Raw genomic sequence first — 16,899 nt, forward strand, 5'->3', positions numbered from 1 at the left:
TATCAACCCGCACTCCTCATACCATGCCTGGAATTCGCCCTACTCATCATTCCCTTCAGTTTCCATGTTTATCTCCAGGCTGTATGTGCTGGTTTCAAAACGCCTCAGGCTGCACTCAACACATGTATGCATGCCATCCAGTTGCACTCGCTCAAGATTTTCTACCAACATCGCCTCAGTTGCCACCTCCTGATTTCTTGCCACCCCCACCTGATGTCATACCATTGGATGATGATGAGGATCCAGAGTCAGAATTCACGGATGCGAGCGGGCATTACTATTGTACGTATCATTCGCTCATCAATGGTAAGTTCCTTTCAATCAGTGTCCATTCATGAATTGTGACTCAGACACACTCTTAGGACTGCCATGCACAGCTGACAGTGTATTTCTACCGCCCAGTACACCACCAACTCCTGCTCCATTGAAGTCTCCTCATGACTGGAGTCTGTATCACAGTGATGTTGAGTTTGCAATGGCAGAGTTTACCTTCAAGCAATGCCATATGTCTAACAAAGCTTCGGACATACTATTCGACTTGATGGCTGTGCAGCTATTAAAACACAACGACTCCCCTCCATTCGTGGACCACAAGGATTTGCACAAGGTCATTGACGCTACACAGCTTGGCAATGTCCCTTGGCAATGTCTCTCGGTTCAATACGCTGGGGAACGCCCTGAGCACGATACTCCTCCGTGGATGGGCAAAGACTATGAAGTTTGGTACAGAGATCCCCGCGTGATGGCACACAACATATGACGAAGCTATGCGACACTCTGATCGAGACGACTGGCTTGCAGCCATGAAGCAAGAAATGAACCTGATGTCTGAGATGGGAGTTTACGAGCTGGTCCCACTCCCAGACAATCGGAAGGCGATTGGGTGCCGATGGGTTCTCGAGTTTAGGGAAGATCTAAAAGGCGGGTCAGTTTATAAAGCTCGTCTCGTGGCACAGGGATTCTCTCAGGTGCCAGGCATTGACTTCGGCAAGACCTTTGCGCCTGTTGCCAAGGCAGCTTCTATTCAGGTCATCTCTGCACTTGCTACACGCAACAATTGGGAACTTGACGTGTTTGATGCGAAACGTGCCTTTTTGTGGGGTAAGCTGTCTGAGGACGTTTACATGTGACAACCTCCTTGGATTTGAGCCTGTCTTAGGTCTCACTGACATTCAAGGCGTGCAGTGTCTGCGATGAGCTGTTCTCGGTACTGGCGCCCATGCTCTGTGGGTTGTTGAGCCCTTCCTGAGCGACGAGGAGGTGCAGGTGCAGGATTGGGAGGGTGTGCCACATTAGGGTGTGGTGCCGCGTAATCATCATCATCATCATCGTTGCTATTGTCAGGGAAGGGACAAGAGGAGAAAGACTCATCGAAAATGCCATCTTGGGAGTTAAAGAATGCCCTGGTGACAGAATCTCGGCAATGCCAAGCTTTAACTCCTGGTGGGTGGCCCATGAACACCGCTTCATGGGATCATGGTCCCAGTCTCTCCTGCAATTTGGCGGGGATGCGTACAAAGCACCGTGCTCCAAATACTCGAAGGTGAGAAACGTTGGGTTTTGCGCCGTGTAGCATCTCATAGGGCATCTTTCCAGGGTCGAGGGAGCGGGATTCGGTACAATTGAAGAGATAGGCTGTGCATAGGGCAGCCTCACCCCAAAGGTTGCGAGGTAGGCGAGCATGATTGAGCATCGCGTACATCCTTCCTTCGATCGTGCGTATGACGTGTTCCGCTTTCCTTTTGCACCTGCTAGAACATTCTGCTTCAGTTTTTGGGATATTCTTCTCACATTCTGAAGTCATTACATCACCTTTTTACTTCCATAATATTCCCACACAAAATGTATATAAGGAGAGCCCATTCTCCCCCTCCAAAAAATAGATCTCCCACTTGTTGCATTCAAGAATCTCCCACTTGAGCAAATTGAACTCTCACCTAAGAAGCTTCAGTATAAACAAATTGCTGCTTACAAAGCCCATTTCCTTTGTAAGAACTGTCCAGACAAGTGCAGGGTTAGTGTATCCCTTCAGATTATGTAAGTTTCTCACGATAGAAACCCAGTTTTGTGAGACCAGTGTCCTCACCACATAGTGTTTACTGACCAACACGAGCGTTGGTCATCGTTGTTATTTGTGAGACCAGCGTTCTCACCAGGTATTTGTATATTGACCAACACAAGCTTTGGTCAATGTAGTCACATTTGAGACCAGCTTCTCAACAGTTATTCGTATATTCAGGAAACCAGTTCAAGTGTCTAGACGGTATATCCTAGACAATCCCATAGTTTCAATCAGAGATAATAAAGCTCCGGCTGAGTTAATCTAACTGATTGGTTTAGCGAGCCTCAAAAGAACTCGCATGTTATCTACCACGAAAGAAGAAAAGTCGTAGACCATGTTAATCGAGGACTGGCAAGAAGTCTTATCCAGTGTAATTGTGGTGTCATTACATTCTTACACGTATTTATATAAGACCCTCAGTTATTAAGACAATGCTGGTCTTCATCCCGCACAGTCACGTCTTCTCTTCGCTTGTCAGTGATACACACATAGGTCACGTGACACGAAATTTGACTGCGCGTGAAGATTCCTGTACCTCACAATGAGATGCATTACACCAGCCTTCAGAGACACAGCAAAACCTTTGGCATACAGAAACTAAAACCCCCCAAAAAACCTTGTTATTCTCATCATTGTGATTGAGAACAAGCATGTTCTAGTGTTACAATAGAGTAGTCACATCAGGACAGTGCATTCTCAATAAGGCTCCAACTGTTTCTGTTTATACACTGTTTTAAACTGTTTAACCTGTATACTGTTTATGTGTATTTACTACCACTGGTGCACACAGTTAGTATCCGTTTGTAAACTGTTTACTTCCTTGTGACACGATGCTAAGATGACGACTACTCAAGAAGCTCCGAGCCATGACAGATGTCAGATATCATAATAATCATATGTCCCAAGACACATCGGGCTTGCTGTCCGACGATGCAGACCCGAAACGATAATTTTTAACATGAGTGCAGATATGGAAAGATATCCAGGATCTGCGCCTCCTACCATATTCTCACACTGTAAAGTTCAAAGCTTGCGACATGTCTGATTCTGCAAGTGCTAACCTAGCCAAACTCTGTGTCCTCATCAAGAATGTCATATCCCGTATTCTGGACCTTCGTCCGATGATGTTCTCACACCTTCCGGATGCACATCCGGACCTCCATACCCTTATCCATGACTCCATAACCTTATCCATGCCTTCAGTCCTCCAGTCCACTATCGGTTTGATTCCGTACACCTTCATACATCCATATATCAATACCTTCAGACCTCCGCAGCTAAGCCTGCTCCATCCACCCTTAGTCCTATCAGATCCGAGCTCATTCCATCTCGGACTCTACCTTCCCTAGACTACCGGTCTATATCCATGATCCATATCCTAGTCTTGTCTTCACCTATATCTCCGGATCCACTCATCCGATATCCAGACACTTCATCTGATATCTCTAGACCTCTGGATCCGACCTAGACTCATATCCGAAGCCCAAACCTTAAATCAGCATCTATCTCCTTATGGTAATCTCCTTGACTCTGGACTTCGGTTATCTCTGTTTCTGTCTTGCTTATTGATCCTTGTACTCTGTTCATCTCCGAGTTCATTTACTTATGTTCCGTTCATACTTACCAATATGTTTCCACATGCTTGTACATAGCATTTGTGTTCAGCTTACTTATCCTCTCGGATCCCGTCCAGTATATAAACCTCTGTACAACTCCTGTAAAGTTTCCTTAGTTCGAATATCAACATAGACTTGCTCTCTCGCATCTTAGACTTCACTCATTCTGATCTCAGACTTCGGTCCATCTTAGTATTGCCTTTCCTTAGGCCTAGGGAAGGATTCCCTAGGCCGACTTTCTGGTCCTCCGGATTTATCCTTCCGTCTATATCCATGCTTAGGGATTGACTCCCTAAGCTGAAGCTTTGCCTTTCCGGCACTTCCTGTCTTTCCGAGACTTCTGTCTAAACCCTGTCTATCCGACTCTACCATAGTGTAGTCTACCTCTGTTGTTTCTACTCTGGACCTTGTCCATAGTAGCCTTTCCCCTCCTGTCCTAATCCTGTCCGCTCCTCCGGTCCTCGTAAACCTTCGGACCTTCGGATGTTGTAACCTTCGGACAACACAACCTTTGGACGATGCAACCTTCAGATGTCTTAACCTTCGGACCTCCGGATGTCCTATCCTTCGGACCACTCCTCCTATCCTATCCTGCTTTGGACTCTGTCCCTTGCAGCTTATCCTCTATGTGTTTCTATCTAGGGAACTCACCTTGGGAAGTCTTACCTTCGGATCTAATACAGTAGATGAAACTCCTCCAGAAGTTTCTTGCACTCATCCAGAAGTCCTCTAGCACTCTACTAGAGTAGCCAGCCTCCAGAAGTCCTTCGGACTTCGTTGGATTCCATCTGGACTTCATTCTGAAATTGAGGGCACGTACTCGGGTAAGGGGCACAGTGCACGAGCTGAGGCCAAGCCCTTCGGATCCGTCTACCCTTGAGCTACGGTCTTAACAGAGAACCTTCCAACTCTCTGTAATTCTTTGCCTGCCTCTGTCCCAGAGGCAAGAAACAGTGATCTAATCCACCATGTCACCACCACTGTAACTGGTGAAAATCCATGGCACACTTTCAACTGTCGTTTTGACATCCTCTTCAGCAAGGATTGCCGGGATGACCAGGGCTGTCTCCATCACCTGAAACGAGGTCCCTTAGGCATGGGGTTAGTTTGCATGTACCTCAACAGCCTAAATCTTGAGGACCCATGCTTTATGCCGGATTTGATGGTTAAAAAATCACTCGCATAGTTGAAGAAGTCATTTACCTGCTGTCTCCACCACATGGATTTACTACAACTGCCCATCTTCCTAAGGCTGCCGCACCAACCACTGGACCTGAAATGATAGTGCTCCTGGCAGCCAAAGGCAAAAGAAGCAGATCCAGAAACCTGGTAAAGAGTCAGGTAATGATGATGCAGACAAAGATTACATTCCACGGAAGCCCAGAGACGTGTCAGAATCTCCCATCCACCCATACATCATTGACGAAGATGGACACGAGATTCTTGACGAGTCAGATAATGCATTACCTGGCCATACAGTAAGCTTGCTTGCATCTACAAAAATGTGCCGTCTAGATACTAAGATGAATCAAGCAGAAAAAATGGGCTCATGCTTGGAAACTCACCACGATTGACTCAGATTCAGATGCAAGTAATGCAGTAGTCACAACAGCTGTTACAAGCAAGAAGGCATCACAAAGTCGGGCTAAAGGGGGACCAAAGAAGAAAAGAAGCAAGAAGACTCGCACCGCTTTGACCAAACACTCGAAAATGACTGCCAGCGCTGAGACGATTGATGTCTCTTCAGAGGACAAATCTGACGGACAGGGTGCGCTGCGGGCAGTTGAAGAAGCAGAAGAGGAGTTGAGGGGTGGGGGTGAACGGGGACCTCAGTCACATACCCAAATCCACTGGCACACTCCTTGCACAAGTCTCGAGCCAGGTACAAGGTTAAAACACTGGTTGTTTAAATGCCGGGTACTGTGATCTGTCAGTTGTGATGAACTTCAAATAAAACAATAGGACTTACTAGATGTTCTGTTACAGGACCAAGTCTGTTCCATGGACTGATGGGTGCACTGATTTTGACGACAAGAAACCACAGCCACATCTTGGAAATTTTTCAACACATAGTCGACACGCCCATGCTGACAAGTGGGAAACACCCCCTTCTGACTTTGATATTGACAATGGTACCTCTTCTGCAAATACCCGGAAAGGATCAGCTGCTGTGAGTGCGAGGATTATGGATGACTACCTTGCAAAGGGAACCAGGCCAATGTTTCCAACACGAGAGGGCTTTCTGTGGCACTTTGTTGCCTGGGTCATTGAAGACAACCTTCCTTGGACAACTGGTAAAACTCCGGGTATAATACGACTATCTCGTTTTTCAGAGGTCAGATGGGAGCTACCAAGTGATACTACTGTCCGGAAAATGGTTGGGAAAATCTTTATTGAGCTTTGTCACAATCTAGTGAAGGAACTTACTGTAAGTGAGACCTCCCATCTACACACGAGCTTTGATGATGATACATTACTATGTCACAGGCTGTAAAATCGAAGATATCTTACTTGACTGACAACTGGACAATGAAACAAATGGTTTTTACCTTCGCTGGAACAACTGCTTCATTCATTAATGACGAGTGGGAGCTTTGCGAGCGACTTGTTGATTTTCATCACATCAAAGATAAGGAGCATGAAGGCATATATGCTGCAAAGGTGTTTGTCAAAACAGCTGCAAGTCGTGGTGGTTTGAATAAAATAAGTTCTTTCCTCTTGTCTCACACCAGTATTCAGCCGTCCTGACTTGACCATAGTACTTCCTAGCTGTCTGCCTTGATAATGCATCATCTTGTGATATGCTTGCTTGAGCAACCGGCAAGTTTCTTCAAGAGCGCTATGATATCCAGTTCCATGAAGGAAATGCACGAATACGGTGCATGGCACATGTTGTGAACCTCGTTGTTCAAGCAATGCTAGCCAGTTTAGACAAGGCGAGGGATCCTGATGAGGAGGACTATTTTGTCCCAAACAAGCACCTTCCGTTCCATTACGACCCCAATAACGACGCTGATTTACAAGAGCTTGAGCGAGAACAAGACAGCGACAACATCGAAAATGATGATCTTGAGCTTGACGAAGAAGCCGAGAAGCTTTTGAATGAGTTCCATGGATTGAGTCCTGTAAAGAAGGTAAGTTCATTGTTTACAATCATTGATCTTAATCCAAAGTTTTTTCATAGCTTCGTGAGACTGTGAAGAAAATAGCTTCATCTCCTCAGCGACAGAAGCAGTTCCATATGATTTACAAGCAGGCCTTTGGTAACATCAAGGCACCTTCAGGGAAGCTACCGTGCACCCTGATGGTCATTCGCAATGTTGCCACTCGATGGAACTACACTCACGCCATGATACAAAGAGCACTGATGCTCTGCAAGGTGAGTGTTTTGATTTCGACATGTATTAGATTTCATTACTGTACTACCAGGCAATTGAGAAATGGGTGTTCGAAAGGAAAGAGCTCCGTGATGAGCTTTATTTATCAAACCAAGAGTGGGCTTTTCTTAAGTGGCTTGCCGACATTCTCAAGATGAGTCTCGTCATACTGTAGAATATTGAATGGCACACCGAGTCAACAAAATCCTGCAGGTATTCACCAAGGTCACATTGTACATGTCACGCTCGAACACGCCAACTTTGCCATGGGCAATCCCAATGTATGACTGCATGGAAACAGCTTTGCAGTCAGCCACCTTGGACAATAATGTCAGCGGAAAACTGCAGCAAGCATGTACAGTTGGGTTGCGAAAGCTTCACCATTACTTTGACATGGCTTGACACAACCATTTCAACACTCTTGCAACTAGTTGAGTAGAGTTCTCCTAATTTTATACATTAACACTGATTTTGCGCTATCCATACTTAGGTTGTCACCCAGCACTCCGCCTCAAGTGGTTCCGTAACCTCGACAACGACAGATACACTCAAGCAAAAATAATTTTTGAACATTTCATTGCACGCTATGAGCTTGCAACACCAGGAGTGGTTCCCGCTGCATCTCACATGCCTCCACCATTAGCTTCTCCTGATGAAGATTCTTTTCTTTCGTCACTGATTAATTTGCGTCCTGATGGAAAATCCCCCACAACATCGACAGCACCCATCCAGTCTGAGTTCGAGTGCTATGCCGTCCTTGCACAGGGTGCCAAGGACCCAAATGCCTTGAGCATGCCTCTTATATGGTGGAAGGTACACTTTTTTCTTATTTCAGACTTGAAAAACTAGTTGACTATCTATGAAGGACCATTCTCATGAATTTCCGACTCTCTCTCGCATCGCGCATGATGTCCTTGCCATTCCAGGTGCCATTTCTCCCGTCGAGCAGCTCTTTTCAAAGTCATGCCACTTGTGTACTGACCAGCGGTCTTCCCTTGCTGCGGCCACTGTGACACAGTCAATGTGTGCGAAGCTATGACCCAGCAGGGTCTCTTTGATTTCAACAAGTAAAACATAATTGTGTATAAACTGTTTAAACCATTTACAAATGTCTACTTACTGTTTATGTTTATTTACTCAAAAATTGTACACGTAAACTAAACGGTTGGAGCCTTAGTTCTCAAGACATGATTGGTCATACTTGAATGTGACTCAGTGTCTTGAGAACGCACTTCCTGATCTCCAGCTCAGAGCAAATAGTAAGCTCTGGGTCATGCAATTTTTGTGATGTAAGCATTCGATACCATGGCAAAGCAGTGTTGTTACTAACCTGTTAAATCAGTTATAACTTAACCCGGTTATGACCGGTTAAGAGGTTAGTTAAATGGATCTGTGATTTTGGGAGGGTTAGTAGGGTTAATGTACTAGGAGTTAATTGGGTTAATTGGGGGTTACCAAACTTTTAATCATTATCATCAATCTCTCCGATTCTCTCTGTGCCAGCATCCTGGGACTGTATTATCTCTCCAAGCCGCTCAGATGGGTAGGGAGAAGTCCTGGCTGTGGGATCATTTTCATCAGGGGACTGCGAAGGTTGACAAAGTGCACTGGCAAGCATGCTGTAAATATTGTGTCAATGTGAAGGCTAAAGATCTCGCAAATGCTGATCAACAGGCTGTTGCACACAGAATACTGCAGGCTGTCAGAACTTTCACAATTTTGATACAGGAAGGTGAGTTTTTGTCAATTGATGCCATGTAACATAAATGATTAATGTATACCATATAATGGACTCAAACCGCATGCGATAATGTCCCTTATATTGCCGGAAAGGTCGAAATCATGGCAAAAGGAATACATATCGGGGTTAGGACAAGTAGTTGAGGTTGAGGATGACATCTCAGGCATTTCGGATTCAGAAAGTAGCAGGCAGCGACAAATTCGTTGCTTCTTCAGTCAGAAGAGAATGTTTTGCATCCGTGACATGTTCAATTGGTCTGTTGAGGTTGGATGGGATGAGTTTTGGTTCCAGGGTGTGAAAAACATGGAGAGTGAGGCTTTATTCTACGAGCTAATGTCACGCCTGCCCGAGGATGAAAAAAGTACAAGTAGGAATGTCCCAGGGGAGTCATCAGGCATGGGAAATAGTCCATTGAGTTCAATCTGTGACAGATGTGATAAGTGAAGGCTTTCAGATGTGGCACAAGGGATTACTAAGACGCTCGAATAACTAGATACAAGTCAAGTAGATTCAAGAACGCCAAAGATACAAACAATGAGGAGCGACTCGTCTTATACTAGGTAAGGTGCTAGGCTTATTATACTTTAGAATAGGCAGCTGATAAAGTAAATGTTTCAGATAATGTGACTTCCGAGTCTCCCGATTCTGCAATACGATCCAGTCCAAAGGCAGACATCACATACCCCCCCTTCAGAGGTCGTCCTGCGACCTCTCACTTCTTTGGGATGCGGCCCTTGGCTTTGGCAGCGCACGCTTCAGTGGTAGCTTTGGTGGACTCCAACATCTCTGTGTCCGGGTTCTCTGGTGGCGATGGTAATTCAGGAGGTGGAGTGGAGGGAGCCTGAGGAGTGGAGTTGGAGTTGGAGGCAGGAGTAGGAGGAGTACTGTTGGACGGGCCTGTGAGGGCATTAGTCATGGCCTTGGAGGGTGCGAAGGGTTTCATAGCATCATCATCCTCCCGTTTCTGACATTTGGCCTGCCTCTTGGTTACCCCTTTCTCTCTCCACTGTCGCTGTTTCTTGATATGCTCAAGGTTGTCCCACAGCGCCTCATCCATCAGGTCGCTTCTCTGGGAGTCCAGTCATTTACCCCCAGCGTCCTCTCGGGGGTCCCGGGGTGCAGACGAGGTACGTCGTGTAGCTTCGAGTCCCACTAACTCAGCTAGAGCAGGAGGATGGCCAGTAATTTGTACACTCACCTCACCTTCCGGAATGAAGGCGACTTGGATGCTGTTCCCCACGTTGGTGTTCAGCGCAATGGCAAATTCATCGTATCCGACGGGGGAAGGGATGGAGCTAGGAGTGGCTCCCCCACGGAGGTCTGCCTCATGCTGGAGATACATCTGGAGTTGGTTGAGACTGACGAGTAGGGTGACGTTGGGACTATGGTGGTCAGGGAGTATGAAGTGTTCGATGCCCGCTGATACTAGCATTGGGACAGGAATGGGAATAGTGCGTGGTGTGGAAGACATAGTGCGTGGTGATGGTCGAAAGGAAGTGGAAGGAAAGTGGTCATGTCGAGCGGGGGTCTTGAAGTAGTCCTCAGATAGGCCCATACCCCCAAGAAACACATGATAGTGCTCGACAGACGGTGCCTCGTTGCCACCTGCCAGGTTGGCGATGGTGTCAATCCCTATGACATCAAAATAGTCTTGCAAAGCGCCGAGGTGATCGACTTGGTCGTAGGGAGCCAAGTTATGTCACCGGCCTTCCACTTTACCTCGAACACTGCATCTGATCTATTCCCTTTATGGGACAGAATGCGATCCACAGCCCATTCCTTTTCCTGGGTCTCGAACTCAGCAACTTGATTATCCATTTGACCAGGGAACAACCGATCGTTGCTGGGGGCGTGAATCTGCAGATACGACGAGTGAAACACGTCATGAATTACTCGCTGCTTGAGACGACTGGGTAGCTCTATGCTGAAGGAGTTGTTCCAGAAATCATCGAGGATTTGATAGGGTCCCACAAACTTAGGTAGGAGCTTCCTGGCTAGTCCCTTTGGGAAACTCAGGTTCTTGTCAAAATATAGACCAGGTCTCCTTTGTTGAAAGGGCAGGGATGCCGCTTCTTATTGGCGTCCTGTGTCTGCTTCATGCGAGCATTGATTATGCTATCGTGAGCCTCCATAATGCCTTGTTTCATTTTCTGCAAGTACACTCTGACTCCAGGATACTCCGTTTCGAGTGGGTCATCCCAAATCATGGCTCTAGGTCATTGACCAGAGTTTTTTCAAAAGGTGAGTGTTGTGTAGACTCCGAGCTCGCTATGTTGATTGTGAATTCTATTGCAGGGAGTTTTTGGTACCCAATCCCTTTGGTTCGGAGCTATGCATGCTCTTAGCATCTGCACTACAGTTCTATTGGCCCGTTCTGTGGACCCGTCAGTTTCAGGGTGGTAAGCACTCGAATCTTTTGTTTAGCGCCAATGAGCTTATTAAATTGGTCCAGAACGCGCTAGTGAATAGCACGTCCCTATCACTGATGATATACTTAGGTACAACCATGGTACTTGTATACCTCTGCAAAGACTAACTCTGCAATCTCTTTGGCCGTATAGGTTGTTTGGCTTGGTACCAAGTGTACCATCTCACTGAACAGGTCTATTATCACTGTAATCAAGTCGTACTCCCCATTTCTGTCCTTGGACAGCGGTAGGGGACCCAGGAAGTCAATACCAATGGCCTCCCAAGGTTTGGATGGAACTGGTAAGATGTTTAGTAAACCATAAGGTTTCTGGTTGGATGGTTTGCTCGTCTGACAAAGTGGACACGTCTCACAGAATGTGTTGGAAGGGGCACACCCAGCCGACGACGAGACAAGCAAAACACCAGGTGGTGGTAGAAGACTGAAGACCTAACCCTAAAAACATGCACTATCTATGGACTATGCGACTCCTGAGACCTCTGAAGACCTCTGACACCCCTCTCTGAAGACCCTGAGGCCAAACCTTCCTACTACAGCGTGTACATCTTGTACCATCGTTTTCCACCAGACTCAGTCCCTTAAATAGGTAAGTGCCTTTTGTGTGCCCAGATGAGCAAGTAAGGAATGAGCTTGGCTAATGATCTTCTCTTGTAGCCGTCTTCCTTCGACCTTTATGTCAGGGATGCATAGTAGAACCCTGTTGTTTAGTCGGATGCGGACAACCTCGTCGTCAACTTTGAAGTTGCGAAAGTGTTTTGGTGAGTCCATCACTTTCTGAAAGAATGGGTCAAGGTGATATTGACCCTTGATGTCTTCTAGCGTTTTGTCCTCATCTAGACCCAAGTGTGTCAGGATTTGAGCAAGTGGAATGAATCGTTCCTCGTGCTCCTCAGTGGGCTCTCGTGTTGTCAAGTCAGGGAGGGTGAGTGTCATCTCCCTTTCCCTCCTTCTTTAATTCACCAGGGCCACGCAGAACGAAATGATTGTGCACCCTTCTGGCAAACTCAGCCGAAGTGTCAGGCCTTCCTGTTTCCGCGGGTGGCACAGTCACCTTCTTTTGCCCCACTGGGTGACCTGCCTTATCAGATTCGCCCAGTATTGGTCGTTGGTTCCCCCCAGAAGAAGCTCCTGAGGAGTTATTCGACACATGGTGCCCGGCCCTCCTTGGCTGACTTGGGAGTGGTGACCTGCCATCCCGCAGGCAACCAGGCTGGGGTGACTGCTGGACATGCAGCAACCCTTGCACTCCGTCGTGTCGTAGTCGCCAGCGCCTCTCCACTGACCATAAGAGGCATGGAGATGAGGTGGGCCAGCGAGCTAGGCAGACCCTCCACAGCATTGAACTCCATGTGCTCTGTCCGAGCACGGACAGTGCCTGGCGCGTTGAATGCATACATTCGAGATAGGGCATCAGGAAGGAGGTTCTCCTCCCCGGGTATGTACTTGACCTCAAATTCAAATTCGCCAATCTTTTCTATCCAGCACGCCTGACGCCCACTGACATTCTTTTGGTTTAGCAGATGGATCAAACCTTTGTGGTTCGTCAGCCACGTGAAGCAGGCACCCTGGAGGATATCACGATGGCGAAGCATTGTCTCAACCCCGGCCAGCATTTCCTGTTCGTGGACGGCGTAATTTCGCTGGGCCGAAGATAGTTTGGCTGAGAAAAGGCAGCAGCTTTAGCTGACTTCCAGTCTGCGCCCTGTGCCACAATGCCACCTATGCCACCAAGACAGGTGTCCGTCATCACAAAGATGTGAGGTGCATCCTTACCATACTGCAGGGGTACCCGACAATGTGGCTTACAGGTCGCCACATACTGTTTCACTTCCTCAAAAGCACGCTGCTGAGTGAAGTCCCACCTAAAAGGTACGGCATCCCCCGTTATCTCAGACAGCACACCTAATGGTATTCGAACCTTGTAGATGTCATCCGCGAGGTACCCCACTGAGCCGATGAACCCTCAACAGAGGTCGTGGTTTGTCGGGACCTTCCAGTTCAACACACGGTCCACTTTCTCTGGGTCCATCCTAATCCCGTTATTATCCACAATACGGCCTAGGATTTTCACTTCCTTGCACAGGAACTTCAGCTTCTTTTCGCTAAGGTAGAGTTTCTCCCTTTCTAATATTTGCAGCACCGTTTTGACGTGCTCAATGTGCTCTGCCAGGGTGTCTGAATAGAAAATAATATCATCAAGATAGACATCCATCCACTTCCCTAGGTATTCACCAAACAGGTAGTTCATCACTGCCTGGTATGTTGCTGGCACGTTGCAATCGCCCTGTTGCAGGACGTGACTGACCATGTTGCCGTCTGGGGTGGTCATTGCAGTTCGAGGTACGTGTTAAGGTATCACTCTGATCTGTTCGTAGGCATCCTGACCATCCATCAGCGAGCGATAAGGCTTCTGCGCCACGCACCGCAATATGCCCTCCATGTCAGGCAGAGGTGAGGTCAGCTTCTGTGTGTTCTTATTCCATTCTCTTAGTTCCACAAACAGTGCATAGGCGATCGGACCCAGGTTTTCGGATGAACAACATCGGCACTGTGTTACCAGCGCTTGTCACCTGCCATCAGCCTGAGGCCAAGTAGGATTTCCTCTTCTCTGCCCATTGGGGCCTCAGTGGTTCAGGACATCATGATGGCCACCACGGGTATATTTTCTTTTCATCTATCAGGGGAATAGTGTGGTCAATCGCCCTTAAGGAGGTAAGCTCGTTTCACTAGCTTTCGCACACAAAGGTTGCGCTAAATCCCACAGGTGATCCCGTACCCTCTCGAGGTTCTCCTCATGTATTTACGTGGCTCGTGACTCCAAAGTCGTCACCTCACTCCCTTTCATCAGTAGAGGTGCTGCGCTCCAAATTACCACTCTAGGTGGATTCAACCCCATCATCACCTTGTGCTGGTATAAGAATGGGGTCCCGAGGACTAAATCATAGTTCTGCAGGTTTATGACGTCGAAGTACCGGTCCTCCTTGATAGTCTGGTACTCCATTTGGACTCTGGTCCCAAAGTTCACCTTTGATCGTGATCCCTGGATTGCCAACTGGACTACAATCGGCTTGGTGAGTTCTTTCCAAGGCACCTTTAATTGCTCTGCCAGGGTTACTGACATGAAGTCAGATAAAGATCCAGAGTCAATGAGCGCCCGTGCTGGGCTCCCATTGATATGTACTATAACTACCACTGGTTTAGGTATGAGTCGTTTAAAGTCCTTTGTTATCGCTGACCCTCGTTGCAAGGCCGGATAAGTTCCTGCTGGGATTTGCTGCCCATTCAGCTCCAGGGCAAACAGGTGTGCCTCATCATATCACAACTTCGCATCAGGTGAGGGAGTGTATATCTTCCGGGCTACCTCTTCCAGCTGACACTCTACTGGTGACAGTGGGCCTCTGTCCAACAGTCTAAGTATGTTGGCTTCCTGTGTGTTCCCCGTTAATCGGTCGCAGAGTTCATCGTGAGCACCCTGCAGACGCTTTTCGTACCATTGGGCTAATTGAAACTTCTCGTTCAACAACAGGTCTACCGGTGTTGTGTTCAAGCTCGGGCTAGCCTTGCAGAACCCCATTTCACTATAGGAGTCAAGCAGCCTAGAAGTCCACATCACATCCATACATCACTTCCTTGCAAAGTCTCAACTCACTCAACTCTTCCATGTCGCACCGGTCTATGTCTGACTCAGCTGATACAGATCCGCGGCCTCGGTCTCTTGCAGAGAGCCAGGGTTGTCTTTACTGTCCCTTATTCATTGATTCGGCCTTCGCGCACTTCGGCTGACCGTTCCATCCCATTGGTACCGAATCCTCCCATGTCCTGCCCATGTCCACCTATCTCAATTGGTGCGTTTTAAGCTTATTTTACCGTTACTGAACGAACAGCATGTGTTATTACATGTATTCCCATGGCTGCAGCACTCACGAGCCTTATTACATATTGACCTGAGTACCTCGTGTTTCTACTACTCTTGCCTGTGTGATTCCGGACATTCACACAGTTAGATAAATAGGACTCAAGTTTCATATTATCACTTACTTCCCTTCCTTGGACATACCTGGTACCATTGTAGGAGTCACCTTAGTTAGTCTTTGATTGTGCAATTGATCCTCCTTGCTTTTATCATCGGATGTGCCTTGACCGCTCTAAGTGCACTCTATCTAAGGTTTCTTTACCTAGGCCTTGTGAGATCCGGACCGCTACTGGTAGTCTTACATTGGCAACCCATACCTAGACTCTCCTTACCTCAGCCTAGACTTACCTGCCGCTCATCAGCATCAGACTCCTCACCTTGCATTGGTGTCTCGCGTCGGTGTCCCTCTTCGGCATCTTGCATTGGGTGTACCATCGGTATCCCACATTGCGTCGTCGGATATTCTCGGACTCGGACCTTTGGTCGTCGGAACATCTCAGGTCTTAGATCTTAGTTTCTTCCTTTCTCTTCCCTCGCACTATTAGAAGGAAGTGCTTCAATAGCAGTCCCCTTGGGTCGACGTACTGCACTCACACCCATTAGGATTTAGTAAGTTAGTTGGTATATCTAGCTGACTACTATTTCTTTCACCACACCGGTACGACAGTATTAAAGGCCCGTACGCGGTCTCTAATCTCATATGTTCCATCCAGTTGACGTAAACACTCAAAGCGATTTAGCTGCCCATAATCTGCGCTGTCCCCAGGATAACGCCCTCAATTAGTTAACAGCTGTTCTGCTCGTGTGGCGAGAGGAGTGTCCATGGTGAGTTTCCCCCCATCCAGTCCCTGTATCCACTGTCTGACGAACTCTGGGTCTAGGCCCCTGAGTTCTCCAACTTGTTGTGCATACCAGTCAGTTAATGGGAAGTATGGGTTCAGCAACAACGAGGTAGGTACAGTTACTTCTGGATTTCTCTGATCCTCTCGGTCTATGATGGCATGCTCCTTTTCTGACACCCAATAGACCGTGAACCGTTCAAGGGGAATGGGCATAAAAGGGTTATCGTCGCCAGGGTAGAATCCCCTGTTTAACATGTATTTGGCCCGCATGGCCAAGGGATCTCCCATGGTGTCTGGCCTGGCTCCTTGAGCCTCCCAGTCTCCTCTCTGGCTGTTCTGTGTCGTGTGTAGCACTGTTGGTGCTTTAGTTCTCCTTATAGGTTTTATAGGTTTTCTTTCGTCTAGCTGAATACATCCCCATAACAGAGCTTTTTAGTGCCCCAAAGGGGGTAGCATGATTAGACTCCATTGCCTCAATGTGTCGCCGGCGGTCGATCTCTTCAAGATTAACCTCAATACTATTTGCCTAGAGCTGCAGGTGCCTGCACCTGTTTTCTTCATGTGAGTCCTTTCTGGGCAATTCCTGGAGATGTGCCCTGGCTGATGACACACATAACATAGCCCTTCGGGCCTGATGGTCTTTCTCCACCTGGCTTAATTTATCGTTCCTTCGCTCAGGTAGTGAGGTTCGACCTCTTCCACCCTCTCGTTGCGGTTTATGGGTGTTGGGGTTGTCAACTCCCCCTTCGGTTCGTGGGTTATCACATTCACCATGTCGCCTCAGGTTCCTGTTCCCTTGACGGAATGGGTCACTGTCCTGATTTCGAGGTCTGTCCCCGTTTCGTCGCGTCACAGGCTGATACTACTTGAGCCAGCTGTGTTTGGAGGATTCTGGGGCCTGTCTTTGCCTCGCCGCTCCC

General features: G+C 47.6%; 4 protein-coding genes across 4 annotated transcripts; all 4 read left to right on the top strand.

The window, feature by feature from the left end:
• Nucleotides 1-334: 334 nt before the first annotated feature.
• On the top strand, nucleotides 335-760 carry DFJ58DRAFT_670216 (uncharacterized protein; the record flags this gene model as incomplete). Its single annotated transcript, XM_041382850.1, has 1 exon — nucleotides 335-760. The coding sequence occupies one exon, from the start codon at nucleotides 335-337 to the stop codon at nucleotides 758-760; it is 426 nt and encodes a 141-aa protein (XP_041236603.1).
• A 6,222-nt stretch (nucleotides 761-6,982) lies between these two features.
• Nucleotides 6,983-7,230, top strand: DFJ58DRAFT_670218 (uncharacterized protein; the record flags this gene model as incomplete). The annotated part of the gene is made up of 2 exons (XM_041382851.1): nucleotides 6,983-7,057; nucleotides 7,108-7,230. The coding sequence occupies 2 exons, from the start codon at nucleotides 6,983-6,985 to the stop codon at nucleotides 7,228-7,230; spliced, it is 198 nt and encodes a 65-aa protein (XP_041236604.1).
• An 8-nt stretch (nucleotides 7,231-7,238) lies between these two features.
• On the top strand, nucleotides 7,239-7,457 carry DFJ58DRAFT_670231 (uncharacterized protein; the record flags this gene model as incomplete). The annotated part of the gene is made up of 1 exon (XM_041382853.1): nucleotides 7,239-7,457. The coding sequence occupies one exon, from the start codon at nucleotides 7,239-7,241 to the stop codon at nucleotides 7,455-7,457; it is 219 nt and encodes a 72-aa protein (XP_041236605.1).
• A 1,408-nt stretch (nucleotides 7,458-8,865) lies between these two features.
• On the top strand, nucleotides 8,866-9,240 carry DFJ58DRAFT_670223 (uncharacterized protein; the record flags this gene model as incomplete). Its single annotated transcript, XM_041382852.1, has 1 exon — nucleotides 8,866-9,240. The coding sequence occupies one exon, from the start codon at nucleotides 8,866-8,868 to the stop codon at nucleotides 9,238-9,240; it is 375 nt and encodes a 124-aa protein (XP_041236606.1).
• Nucleotides 9,241-16,899: the final 7,659 nt, after the last annotated feature.

The sequence above is a fragment of the Suillus subalutaceus genome, assembly GCF_016647625.1.
Source record: "Suillus subalutaceus strain FC151 chromosome Unknown DFJ58scaffold_213, whole genome shotgun sequence".
NCBI classification, from domain to species: domain Eukaryota; kingdom Fungi; phylum Basidiomycota; class Agaricomycetes; order Boletales; family Suillaceae; genus Suillus; species Suillus subalutaceus.